The 14,251-nt window shown below is 41.3% G+C and overlaps 1 protein-coding gene across 1 annotated transcript in view; it reads right to left on the bottom strand.

Annotated features, from left to right (window-relative positions):
* Positions 1–267: 267 nt before the first annotated feature.
* LOC126481065 (rho GTPase-activating protein 1-like) overlaps positions 268–14,251 on the bottom strand; it is a 96,046-nt gene continuing 82,062 nt past the window's right edge. The window contains exons 6-9 of the mRNA XM_050104549.1: positions 3,714–3,931; positions 3,116–3,316; positions 1,960–2,066; positions 268–1,855 (exon numbers count right to left, since the gene is read on the bottom strand). Of these exons, the coding sequence (XP_049960506.1) occupies positions 1,685–1,855; positions 1,960–2,066; positions 3,116–3,316; positions 3,714–3,931 (697 nt within the window). The 3' untranslated portion in view covers positions 268–1,684. The remainder of the gene's footprint in view (positions 1,856–1,959; positions 2,067–3,115; positions 3,317–3,713; positions 3,932–14,251) is intronic.

The following is a 14,251-nucleotide window of genomic DNA, read 5'->3' as shown; positions in this document are numbered from 1 at the left end:
AAGTTATGACCACTTTAGCAGTGAATATTGACAATATTAATTACTCTACAGTAATTAACACAATTGCAGTGTCTGAAAGGCTTATTTCTTCCTCCTGCAAAAGCAAAAAGAAAAAGAAAGGAACAAGAAGAAATGAACTGCTGCTGTTTACATATTAAATGTGCGCATTAAACTAATTTATAAATGTAATACAAATAATTTATATGCAAGGCAAATAACATTCATGCACTGCATTTACTACTTATACTGAAAAAATCATACAGTACATCTGTCACTGACAATTTCGTGAACAGACACTGATTTTTAAGAGATAGGCCTACTTTTCAGTGATGATAAATTCTTATTGTTTTTATCTCACCATGCAATACAAAAATACAATTTCAGTGCTGCATTATTCAATAGCATATATAAAACAGACAAATATTTAAAAATTATGTTAATAATTATGCCTGCTACAAGAGTTAAATTTTGGTTGCTAGTTTGAGCCTGTACCAGTATCGAAGGGGAATTACAATTCACACATAACTGGAGTGTGAATAATGTTCAAATTTAGTTATATCCCAAATGATTAATTCATAGACCACACTATGTGGTGGCACCGATATTATTCTTCATATGAAACAAAATTCATAAACGTTTCATCTTAATCCTCTTAAGTAGCAGAATTATTGTAAGTAGGTAATTAGAAAACTTACATATGACAAAACACTATATGGATAATAAGATGGGGGGCATGTACCAAATTTACATGCCAAACCATGAGAAATAGCATTCATGTATGAGTAAATGTATACCTTCAATTACGCATTTGAAAATCTAACAAAAACTTACGACAAGAAATTATCAAGAACAACACTTTTGAATCAAAATGTTAAAAGGAGCTTCCTTCAGATTAACATATATTCCCAAAAAGGAAATAATTCGTTGAACATAGGTTGGAATAACAAGCATGAGACCATTATTTATCTGATTCAACATATACATTGAACACAGCTAATGACTAGAGTTAAGTATTCTCCGCCTTGAATCACACTGTTACAAACAATAGTCGGCCAAATGACAACCACTTCATATATGTCCTCCTCACTTTTTGTTCGAGTTTGTACATAATGTAATTAGCTTTGCAGTGCTGGCTACCACAAGAGGTCTACTGTTAAATAAATGAACATATAATATCTTTCACAATATTTACAAATATTAAGTTACAATTCTTTTTGCCTGTACTACTTTCAGTTCTTTTTAATATAAAATCTTCCTATCTCAATTTAGCAAAGCACAAAGTTATGCTGCTAAACTGCCTCATTTCTTTGGTATTTCATGTTGCCTTCAACTACCCCAAAATATACAAAACTTTTTTTTGCTAAAATGTTCATGTACATTTTTCACTTTTTCATGAAACATAGAAAACATTTTTGCTAAAATGCCTCTTTACATTACAATACCATAGCATGATTTGTGCTTGCTCAAAATATTCAGTTGACCTTTTATATAGTCTCACAGAAAAAAGTGTTCACTGAGCTGTGAGAAAATATTGCTGGGGGCATTTAATGTAAGACAAAATATGATCCAGCTATTATCAGTTCACACCCAGCCTGAGCTTTGATAAGATGATGACAATCTCTTTTTCAAAAATATTATATGATTCAGACTGATGGAAGAGCACATACTCTACTTCAGTTTGTAATTAAATAATGAATATTTGTTCATGGTTTGTGAGAACAAAGTCAGTGAACATATTGATAGGCCCAATGGCAGAGAGTGAGAACTGTCCTGTCTGAGCCCATACTAGGTTTGGGCCGAATACAACAGCTAAATTTGAAGACGTCATTTTATTCAGATCACATCTGTCCATAACCTGTAACAAATATTGCAGGACAAAATTAGTCATTGTACACAACTCTTTCCTGAAATGAAAAATATTGACCTAAATTTTGAAAATTTTAGCTAGTGAACCTATACCTTTGAAAGGAACTGTACAAGATATTTGAGTATTTGGTAATTATCCTCCGGAAGTTTCTCTAATATAAGAATTTTTACATAGCGTGGCCTTTCTTCCTTAGCTATACCTGAAACAATTAACAGCAGACAAATAAATTGACCACCATAATTAAGAAACAGAAAATTCTACTTTCAAAGAGGTGAACAATAATTTCTAGCATTACAAAACTTGTCACTTCATGGTTCCATTTTGACCATGGTAATGTAAAAAGAAACTTATAATAAATGTTCCCAAATATGAAGGTTTCTGGTGTCAAGAAGTGAAAGCAGTTTTGGGTTGGGACTAGGGAATAGTGCCAACATGAAATGAGAAACAGTAGTACTCGTCAGCAAAATGGAGTTAGTTTGAAGAAAAGTCATGAAATAACAAGATGAAAAGAGAAATGAAGGTGGGAAAAATGGGCTCATTTACACAAGGAATTTGCTCAGATTTGATGTAGTCCTTCTGAATAATTTACAACAACAGTAAATACATTGCCATCTCTCTGTTATCGGTATACAAATTACTGTCCAAAACTATAACTACCTACTTTATTACAGTCGGTATTTTTTTCTGTTCTCATATGTTATTAACATCTTCAAAAAAGTACAAACAACCGAAAGAATAGGTTTCTTATTAACAATAAAATAGAATCAAGGAGCAAGATCGAGAGTTTAACAATCAGTCAACAGCAAGACCAAATCAGGACAGCCATGATTTGAACAACGCTCCTCCCAAATGTGAATCCAGTGACCTGGACCAGCTAACTTGGAATAAAATACAGAATGAAATATGTGTGTGTGTGTGTGGGGGGGGGGGGGGGGGGGGATTAGCAGTTTAGCACGCTCATATGGGGGAGAGGAGGGGGGTTAAGAATTAATTCTTTAACAAATGATTGTTCTAAAAGAAAATAAATAAAAAAGGTTGGGAGGGGATGGGCTGGAAAAAAAGAGAGGAAACTACAGGTAATACATTTTCTTTTTCTTCTCTCCCCAAATTTACCACAACTGGAACTATTTTTGAATTTGTCTATAGTACAGTGTCAGCTTACATTAAGTATTATTAATAAAATAAATTATCTGCAATACCAATACAGTATCTTTAACAGTATAACAAAAATTAATTAGTATTACTTACACTGAAACTGTGTGATTTCATCATACAGATCAAATGTCATCAATGGTTCCTCCAGCTCTCTGAGAAATGTTTTAAGTATAACAGCCGCAAGATGAACATCACCCTGAAAATCTACTGGAAGGCCTTGGTTGAACCGTTTCTGGACTTCTTTAACTTGAGTGATTCTTGATGATCTACGGAATAATCCTTCAGTCTCCAATGCTATAATGAAAATAATCTTTCAGTCTGTAACATTATTACTTCTTTTTACTCATTATAATTTCAATCACTCATGAATTACTCTACACCACCACAGAGAAAATAATAGGTTAAGCATTTTTTCTTTTTCAAAAATTACGCTACTGCTTGTGACTGAGCACTCCCAGAAATGCCCAATTGTCATTCAAACACAGGAAATAAAAGTGACATGCGACAACTGAAAGATAGAACTGACAAAGTACAGATTAAATACTCACCTGATAATCAATTCTATATACAGTGCAATTATTAGAAAAACAGATTAAGAATGTTCAGATATTTTATTTACCTTGCATCAAAAATTTCGCAATCTTAAGATGAATGTAAAGCAACTATGACTGTTAAGGTGTGAGATACTTACCATCTGGCTGACTAAGGAATTCTACACACTGGCGCATTACAGGTGGTATAGGATCAGCATTATTGTGATCTTTTATGAACTGCAGAGAAACACCAAACTGTTGGGTTTCAAGGGGCACACTGGTATTTCCACTGTTTTCTTGTTGTGCCTGTTGCTGCTCTTGTGGTTGCTGTGGTGCATTTGATCGGCTGTTTTTCTGAAGCAATCGCTGATCATGGCTGTGTCAACAAAGATCAAGCAAATCAATGACAACTGCTTGATAAATGCTAAATTTAAACAATGAAAGGTCACTTGTGAGCTAGCAAGGATAGGTCCCCAGGTGTTAGACTGCCTTTTTGAAATGATCTGTTAGGTGTAGGTTAGGATCCCAAATATCACACCTTGCAGCCATTATTCAAAGTAGACCCTTGTTTGAGAGTAATTGAGGGAAAAGAGTTTCATACAGGGTGTTTCAAAAATGACCGGTATATTTGAAACGGCAATAAAAACTAAACGAGCAGCGATAGAAATACACAGTTTGTTGCAATATGCTTGGGACAACAGTACATTTTCAGGCGGACAAACTTTCGAAATTACAGTAGTTACAATTTTCAACAACAGATGGCGCTGCAAGTGATGTGAAAGATATACAAGACAATGCAGTCTGTGGGTGCGCCATTCTGTACGTCGTCTTCCTGCTGTAGGCGTGTGCTGTTCACAACGTGCAAGTGTGCTGTAGACAACATGGTTTATTCCTTAGAACAGAGGATTTTTCTGGTGTTGGAATTCCACCGCCTAGAACACAGTGTTGTTGCTACAAGACGAAGTTTTCAACGGAGGTTTAATGTAACCAAAGGACTGAAAAGCGATACAATAAAGGATCTGTTTGAAAAATTTCAACGGACTGGGAACGTGACGGATGAACGTGCTGGAAAGGTAGGGCGACCGCGTACGGCAACCACAGAGGGCAACGCGCAGCTAGTGCAGCAGGTGATCCAACAGCAGCCTCGGGTTTCCGTTTGCCGTGTTGCAGCTGCGGTCCAAATGACGCCAACGTCCACGTATTGTCTCATGCGCCAGAGTTTACACCTCTATCCATACAAAATTCAAACACGGCAACCCCTCAGCGCCGCTACCATTGCTGCATGAGAGACATTCGCTAACAATATAGTGCACAGGATTGATGACGGCGATAGGCATGTGGGCAGCATTTGGTTTACTGACGAAGCTTATTTTTACCTGGACGGCTTCGTCAATAAACAGAACTGGCATGTTGCAGTCCCATCGTCCCTGCATCCTCAAAAAGTACTGGTCTGGGCCGCCATTTCTTCCAAAGGAATCATTGGCCCATTTTTCAGATCCGAAACGATTACTGCATCACGCTATCTGGACATTCTTCGTGAATTTGTGGCGGTACAAACTGCCTTAGACGACACTGCGAACACCTCGTGGTTTATGCAAGATGGTGCCCGGCCACATCGCACGGCTGACGTCTTTAATTTCCTGAATGAATATTTCGATGATCGTGTGATTGCTTTGGGCTATCCGAAACATACAGGAGGCGGCGTGGATTGGCCTCCCTATTCGCCAGACACGAATCCCTGTGACTTCTTTCTGTGGGGACACTTGAAAGACCAGGTGTACCGCCAGAATCCAGAAACAATTGAACAGCTGAAGCAGTACATCTCATCTGCATGTGAAGCCATTCCGCCAGACACGTTGTCAAAGGTTTCGGGTAATTTCATTCAGAGACTACGCCATATTATTGCTACGCATGGTGGATATGTGGAAAATATCGTACTATAGAGTTTCCCAGACCGCAGCGCCATCTGTTGTTGAAAATTGTAACTACTGTAATTTCGAAAGTTTGTCTGCCTGAAAATGTACTGTTGTCCCAAGCATATTGCAACAAATGGTGTATTTCTATCGCTGCTCGTTTAGTTTTTATTGCCGTTTCAAATATACCGGTCATTTTTGAAACACCCTGTATGAAGCTCTAGAACAGTGGTCATCCAACTGTGGCTTGTGGTCCACATACAGCCTGAATCAAGTATTCAGATGCATCTAGTAACAAACATCCAAATACAAAAGTGTCAACTAACATTAAAAGCTTCTTAAGAGTGTACTTTTCCTACTCAGTAACCAACAAAAAATGCTTACATAGACAGTAATACCTTAAGACACACTTCCATTAATTGACGTTGGTGCAATTGGCTGTAAGATACATAAAGTTGGCTGCTTATATCACAGGGACGGAGGGGTAAGCAGTGTGACCACTGCAGGGTTACAGGGTCTGAGAGGGGGAACGTTTTGTGGTTTGTCTTCTGGTACTGACAACTTACAGGATGTACAACTTACAAGATGTGCAACTTACGCTGACCTTCTGCTATCAATAAGTTTTGACACAGAAGTAACATCGATCTGCGAAAGTTCATTCCTGAGACAATCATCTACAAATGAGATACATATTCATAACAAGAAATTTGAAATTAAATTATGGCTGTTGTAACACAACACAATCGGTAGAAGAAAATGACATTTGTGATTGTGCCTAATATGACGTAGAGAGAGAGAGAGAGAGAGAGAGAGAGAGAGAGAGAGAGAGTGTGTGTGTGTGTGTGTGTGTGTGTGTGTACCTTCAACGAAGGCCTATTTGGCCGAAAGCTCACTTTCTGACACTTTTTGTCGTGCTTATCTCCAATCCAGCATCTCGACTATATGGTGAGAAGCAACTATCCTTTCTATAATACTGTTACATTCCTCCCTGGATTTTCCATTGTTGAGTAAAACTAACTGTTATTAATCAGTTAATGTGTCACAACTTTAAGGTAGCTGTGGGTGGCAGCAATCTGCAACAGAGAACAGTCAACATGAAATGTTCCAAATGGTGTCAACTTTTAATGACCAGGTCTTGGCGGCTAGCGGCTAACTTATCATGCCCTTACTATAGCTAGTCAATTGAGCCTTATAACATGCTAATTTAGGCAAGTTCCCAACTAATAGTATTAGGTTGTTTCATAAATCCACAGCATTTTTATTTTGCATGTTAATATTCCAGTTGCTATGGATTTATTTACATACTGGCATTTTTATTTGTAGTTCACTGTTACTATTTCAGTTTACATACCATAATTTTGTCACTTGGAAATAGTGAGGGGGGGGGGGGGGGGGGGCTGTGGGCACTAGAAAATGGAGTGAGAAGTGGAGAAACAGGAATATTTCTGACATACTCTTCTGTTTTATTTCAATAGAGGGTTGACAGCAGTAGAGAGAGCCAGAAACATTTGCGCCATGTATGGGAACAATACCATTGAACAGAGCACAGCAAAAAATTGGTTCTCTCATTAATGTTAAAAATTTGTTCTTTTTGGAAAAAGCATGTACTGCAGAGGATACAAGCATGCTCGGAAGCATATAGTTATCATGATTGCTTGATGATGGTAACATGCCACACTACAATATTCTGCAGAATATGAGTAATGTCATCCAGTTGAAATTTTGTGAACAATTTTACAAAGCAATATTGTAACAGTAAACATAACTGTGCTTATGTTCTGCTGGCAGACATTCATGTTATCCTTTCAAGAAAGCTTCACGTCCATCTTCTTTCATCACAATACAATGATTGAGTTGTGTTGCAATTAAGAATCATCATACAAAGTTATTGGAATTCAGAGTCAGGCTACTAGTTGTAAACCACAAATGAATTCTGAACAATAAGTTATTTGCTTTATTATTGCTGACATGAATCTGTAGCAATTATGCCTGTATCATCAATAAATAAAACATTTTTGATCCCTTTGGTAAACTTAGTATTTAGCTTTTAGTCAAAAGGCCTTCTTCTGAAGTGGTGGTGGTGGTGGTGGTGGTGGTGGGGGGGGGGGGGGGGGGGAGGGTGGGAGGAGGAGCACGCGTACACCTTGCACACACGACCATAGTTCTGGCCGCTGAGGCCAGAGCCAGACTTGAGTCCTAACTGGGCTGATGGGATCAGCAATCCAGTGGTGGGGTAAAGAAGAGGCATGAAGCAGGATAGCAGGGTGGGTTGGGTGAAGATGTAGTGCTGCTTGTGGGAGTGTGCAGGGATGTTGCTGGGACAGAGTAGGGTTGCTCAGTTCGGTGTAGTTGGAAGTGGAGAAATAGAAGAAAGGGGAAAGGATTGTGGGTGTGTTGGAGCAATAGAAGGCTGTGTTGTGTTAGACTGGGGGGCGGGGGGGGGGGGGGGGGGGGGCAGGGCCGGGTGGGCTTACGGCAACAAATGAAATATTACAAGGAGAATTTCCAGCTGCACAATTAAGAAAAGTTAAGCTGTCTCTTCAACACAGTTTGTCAGTGCCCATACATGTGGACAGAAAGCTCATTGGTTGTCATGCCCACACAGAAAGCAGACAATGGTTGCACCTTAGTCTGTGGATTACTTCTTTCACAGGTAGTCCTGTCTTTGACAGTGCAAGAGATACCCGTGACTAGACTGTAGTACGTGTTTATGGGATGATGTATACCTGGGTCTACCGCAGGGATATATGAGCCATGAGGAATGGGGACGGAGGGCAGGGATGGACAAGGATAATGCGTAGATTTGGTAGGTGGCAGAATACTGTGGAAGGTGCACCTGAACTAGTTGAAGGGTTTGGGATTCTGAGTGGTTACAGAGGATTCTCTACAGGGTGTTACAAAAAAGTACGGCCAAACTTTCAGGAAACATTCCTCACACACAAAGAAAGAAAATATGTTATGTGGACATGTGTCTGAAAACACTTACTTTTCATGTTAGAGCTCATTTTATTACTTCTCTTCAAATCACATTAATCATGGAATGGAAACACACAGCAACAGAAAGTACCAGCGTGACTTCAAACATTTTGTTACAGGAAATGTTCAAAATGTCCTCCGATAGCGAGGATACATGCATCCACCCTCCGTCGCATGGAATCCCTCATGCACTGATGCAGCCCTGGAGAATGGTGTATTGTATCACAGCCGTCCACAATACGAGCACAAAGAGTCTCTACATTTGGTACCGGGGTTGCGTAGACAAGAGCTTTCAAATGCCCCCATAAATGAAAGTCAAGAGGGTTGAGGTCAGGAGAGCGTGGAGGCCATGGAATTGGTCCGCCTCTACCAATCCATCGGTCACCGAATCTGTTGTTGAGAAGCGTACGAACACTTCGACTGAAATGTGCAGGAGCTCCATCGTGCATGAATCACATGTTGTGTCATACTTGTAAAGGCACATGTTCTAGCAGCACAGGTAGAGTATCCCGTATGAAATCATGATAACGTGCTCCATTGAGCGTAGGTGGAAGAACATGGGGCCCAATCAATAAATCACCAACAATGCCTGCCCAAATGTTCACAGAAAATATGTGTTGATGACGTGACTGCACAATTGTGTGCAGATTCTCGTCAGCCCACACATGTTGATTGTGAAAATTTACAATTTGATCATGTTGGAATGAAGCCTCATCCGTAAAGAGAACATTTGCACTGAAATGAGGATTGACACATTGTTGGATGAACCATTCGCAGAAGTGTACCCATGGAGGCCAATCAGCTGCTGATAGTGCCTGCACACGCTGTACATGGTACGGAAATAACTGGTTCTCCCGTAGCACTCTCCATACATTGTCATGGTCAATGTTACCTTGTACAGCAGCAACTTCTCTGATGCTGACATTAGGGTTATCGTCAACTGCATGAAGAATTGCCTCGTCCATTGCAGGTGTCCTCGTCGTTCTATGTCTTCCCCAGTCGCGAGTCATAAGCAGGAATGTTCCGTGCTCCCTACGATGCTGATCAATTGCTTCGAATATTTTCCTGTCGGGACACCTTCGTTCTCGAAATCTGTCTCGATACAAACGTACCGTGCCATGGCTATTGCCCCGTGCTAATCCATACATCAAACGGGCATCTGCCAACTCCACATTTGTAAACATTGCACTGACTGCAAAACCACGTTCGTGATGAACACTAACTTGTTGACTCTACGTACTGATGTTCTTGATGCTAGTACTGTAGAGCAATGAGTCGCATGTCAACACAAGCACCGAAGTCAACATTACCTTCCTTCAATTGGGCCAACTGGCGGTGAATCGAGGAAGTACAATACGTACTGATGAAACTAAAATGAGCTCTAACATGGAAATTAAGCGTTTCCGGACACATGTCCACATAACATCTTTTCTTTATTTGTGTGTGAGGAATGTTTCCTGAAAGTTTGGCCGTACCTTTTGTAACACCCTGTATATGCCCTATGAATAGGTTAGCACAGGATGATGTCGTGTGTGTGCACATTGTGCAGGATATCCTTATTTCAGGCTGAGGATGTTGATCCACAAGAGCAGAGATTCTCTCAGTGAGGCACAGTAACCAGCTACAATGGAGTATCCTGGGTGATTGTGTTTATGGACTCTTGGAAGCAGTTAAAAGAGAGAAGTGTGCTGTGTGGTAGGAATGAGGAGAGAGAAGACTCTGGGGAGAGGTTCTGGGATGGGCCTAAGGATTTGAAGAGGGGCTGCAGATCCTGTTGGATTTCTGGACTGGATCACTGGTACAGAGTTTTGGAAGTGACGAATCTGACAGCTGGTAGAGTCCTCGACCAGGTAATTCCTGTGGTTCAAAACCACAGTGGTTGAGTCTTTGTCAGCAGGCCAGATTACAAGGTTGGTGGATTGTGTTATTTCTATGGATGTAAGGTTGGTTTCCTTGTTGAGGGATTTGGGGAATGATGGTGAGGCAAGGCTTGAGGTTAAGAAATTCTAGAATCCAGAATGAAATTTTCACTCTGCAACAGAGTGTGCGCTGATATGAAACTTGCTGGCAGATCAAAACTGTGTGTCAGACCCAGACTCGAACTCGGGACCTTTGCCTTTCATGGGCAAGTGCTCCACCATCTGAAATATCCAAGCATGGCTCACAACCTGTCCTCACAGCTTTAATTGTGCTGGTATCTCATCTCCTACCTTCCAAACATCAAAGAAGTTCTCCTGCAGACCCTGCAGAACTAGCACTCCTGGAAGTGAGGATATTGCGGAGACATGGCTTAGCCACAGCCTGGGGGATGTTTCCAGAATGAAATTTTGACTCTGCAGCAGAGTGTGCATTGGTATGAAACTTCCTAGCATATTAAAACTGTGCTGGACCAAGACTTGAACTCAAGATCTTTGCCTTTCGCAGGCAAGTGCTCTACTGGTAGAAGTTTCAAGTTTCAAAATTATGGAATGTTCACAGAGGACGATTGGAGGCAGTGGTGGTGGATCACAGCTAGATGAATGAGTGAACCAAGTCACGCACTATCCAATATGGATTTTGCGTTGAATCTGAATGATATGGTTGGTTTCTCCACTGTAGGGACCAGGAGACAGAGAGGAGTTGGTGGTTAGTGGTTGGAGAGATTTCTGAGGTGGCATTGTGCATGCTGCTCTAGTGCCTGGGTGGCAAGAGTTTCAGTGTGAGAAATGAGTGTGCACGAATTTGGGATCCCAGAACAAAGAGAAATTTATGGATGGAGAGGAGATACTGCAAGGAGGATTGGGCATGATTTACAAGAGTTTCAAAGTGAAGGTTGGTGAGGACTATGGACTAACAGAATCTGGACAGGTAGAGGTCACTGTGGACGTCGCTGCTACATATCCTCAGAGCTGGTAAATTCTGCCTCACAGACCTACTATATTTACCGCACCCTCCGATATTCCATTCCACCACCATACTGAACCCAGAACACACAAACAAATCTGAAACACAGTCATGAACCCTTCCTCCAAAAGCCTCAGTCCCACAGAACTATCAGTCATTTCCAAATGTCGCACTTCTTGCTCCACTCCCAAATTAAATCATGCTGGACTTCTTAAAGACCTTCTCTCCTTCTCCCTGTCCCTACAGTGGAAACACTTTTTAGTAACAGCCCATAGTAATCAGATTCAACCCAAAACCAATACTGCCTAACTTAGTTCACTCCTCCGTGCAACCCTATAATCCTAACGGTGAACAACAAAGACTCCAGCACTGTGGTTTTGAACCACAGGGATTACCTGGCTGAGGGACTCTGCCAGTTGTCAAATTCATCGCTTCAAAACTCTGACAGTAACTTCATTCCAGAAATCCTACATGATCTTCAGTTCCTCCTCAAATCCTTAAGCCCATCCCAGACCCCCTCCCCCAAGTCAACCTCTCTCCTCATGCCTACCACTCCTACCATCTACAGTCCACAAACTCAACTGCCCAGGATGCTCCATTGTGAACGGTTGCTCTACCACACGGAGAGAATCTCTGTTCTAGTGGATCAACATCTTCGACTTATTACCCATAACCCACCATTTTACACTGAAGTGCCAAAGAAACTGGCCCAGGCATGTATATTCAAATACAGAGACATTTAAACAAGCAGAAGACATCACTCTGGTTGGCAAAGCCTATATAAGACGACAAGTGTCTGCCACAAATGTTAGATCGGTTACTGCTGCTACAATGGCTGGTTATCAAGATTTAAGTGAGTTTGAACGTGGTGTTATAGTCGGCACACGAGTGATGGGACACAGCATCTCTGATATCAAATCTCTGACATTGCTGTGGCTGCAGAAAGATCCTGCAAGAACAGGACCAACTACTGAAGAGAATCGCTCAATGCGACAAAAATGCAACTTTTCTGCAAACTGTTGCAGATTTCGATGCTGGGCCATCAACAAGTGTCAGTGTGTGAACCATTCAACGAAACATCATAGATGTGGGATTTTGGAGCCGAAGGCCCACTCAAGTACCCTTGATGACTGCACAAGACAATGTTTTACACCTCACCTTGGCCTGTTAACATAGACATTGGACCGTTGATAGCTGGAAACATGTTGCATGGTTGGATGAGTCTTGTTTCAAATAGTGTCAAGCAGATGGAAATCTACACATATGGAGACAACCTTATGAATCTATGGACCCAATATGTCAGCAAGGGACTGTGTTCAAGATGGTGTGAGGTGTGTGCAGTTGGAATGATATGGAACTCCTGGTATGTCATATGACTCTGACAGGTGAAATATATGTAAGCATCGTCTCTGGCCACTTGCATCCATTCACATCCATTGTGCATTCCGATGGACTTGGGCAATTCCAGCATGACAATGCCCAGAATTGGGCAATTCCAGCAGGACAATGCAACACCCCACATGTCCATAACTGCTACCCAGTGGCTCCAGGAACACTCTTCTGAGTTTGAACACATCTGCTGGGCACGAAACTACCCAAACATGAACATTATCGAGCATATCTGGGATGCCTTGCAATGTGCTGTTCAGAAGAAATCTCCGCCCCCTCATTTTCTTACGGATTTATGGACAGCCCTGCAGGATTAATGGTGTCAGTTCCCTCCAGCACTACTTCAGCTATTATTTGAATCCATGCTACATTGTGTTGCGGCACTTCTGCGTGCTTGCGGGGGCCCTATACGATATTAGACAGGTGTAACAGTTTCTTTGGCTCTTCAGTGTATAGAAAAGACACCAACAATTTCCCCCACTGACTCTACAGTTCTTGTTCTTTTATCACATGGCACCCTGATTTTCACTGTTGATGCCACCCCAATATCCATGGCCATGACCATGCCACTCTAACACTATCTTTCCCAATGCCCAACTGAATCCAAACTTACAACCTCCTTCTGGGACACCATGACAGCTTTATCTTCTCCCACAATTACTTCTTCTTTGAAGGCATCACCTACAAGTGAATCCATGGTACAGCAATGGGCAAAAACATAATATCATCCTATGCTAACTTCTTCATGTGCCATCTAAAGGAATCCTTCCTAACCATCCAGAATTCCAAAACCCTCACCTGGTTCATACTCTCTGATGATGTATTCATGATATGGACTGAGGGTTATAATACTCAAGCCACATTCATCCAGAACCTCAATACCTTCTCCCTAATTTGTTTCACCCAGTCCTCTTCAACCTGACAAGCCACTTTCCTTGGTGTTGATCTCCATCTCAAGCATGGCTACATCAGTACCACTAATCATATCAAACCTCCCAATCACGGAAACAACTCTACTTTGACAGCTGCCACCCATTTCATACCAAAAAGTCCATTCCACACAACATCCATTGTCATCGCCCCTGCTGTGACAAGCAGTACCTCTCCAAATATTCCAATGGTTTCACTGAATCCCTCACGGACTGAAATTACCCACCAAATCTTGTATAGAAACTGATCTACCATGCCTTGTCTTTTCTGTCACCTACCACCTTACACATACTCACCATCTGGCCCCATAGGAGTACTCCACTCATGACTCAGTACCACCCACGATTGGAAAATCTGAATCACATTCTCTGACAGGGTTTTGACTACCTCATATCGTGTTCTGAAATGAAGAATATACCACCCACTATTCTTCCCACCCCTCCCACTGTGGTATTCCATCACCTACCAATCCTATGTAACATCATTGTCCATACTTATTCCATCCCTTTGCATCATGGCTCATATCCCTCAACAGACCTAGATGAGGACCTGTCGTATACATCCTCCCATCACCACCTACTCCAGTCCAGTTACAGGAATCCCCT

Source organism: Schistocerca serialis, chromosome 5, assembly GCF_023864345.2.
Source record: "Schistocerca serialis cubense isolate TAMUIC-IGC-003099 chromosome 5, iqSchSeri2.2, whole genome shotgun sequence".
In the NCBI taxonomy this organism is placed as follows: Eukaryota; Metazoa; Arthropoda; class Insecta; order Orthoptera; family Acrididae; genus Schistocerca; species Schistocerca serialis.
The sequence above is the reverse complement of the archived record's forward strand: the minus strand, read 5'-3'. Positions and strand labels throughout refer to the sequence as shown.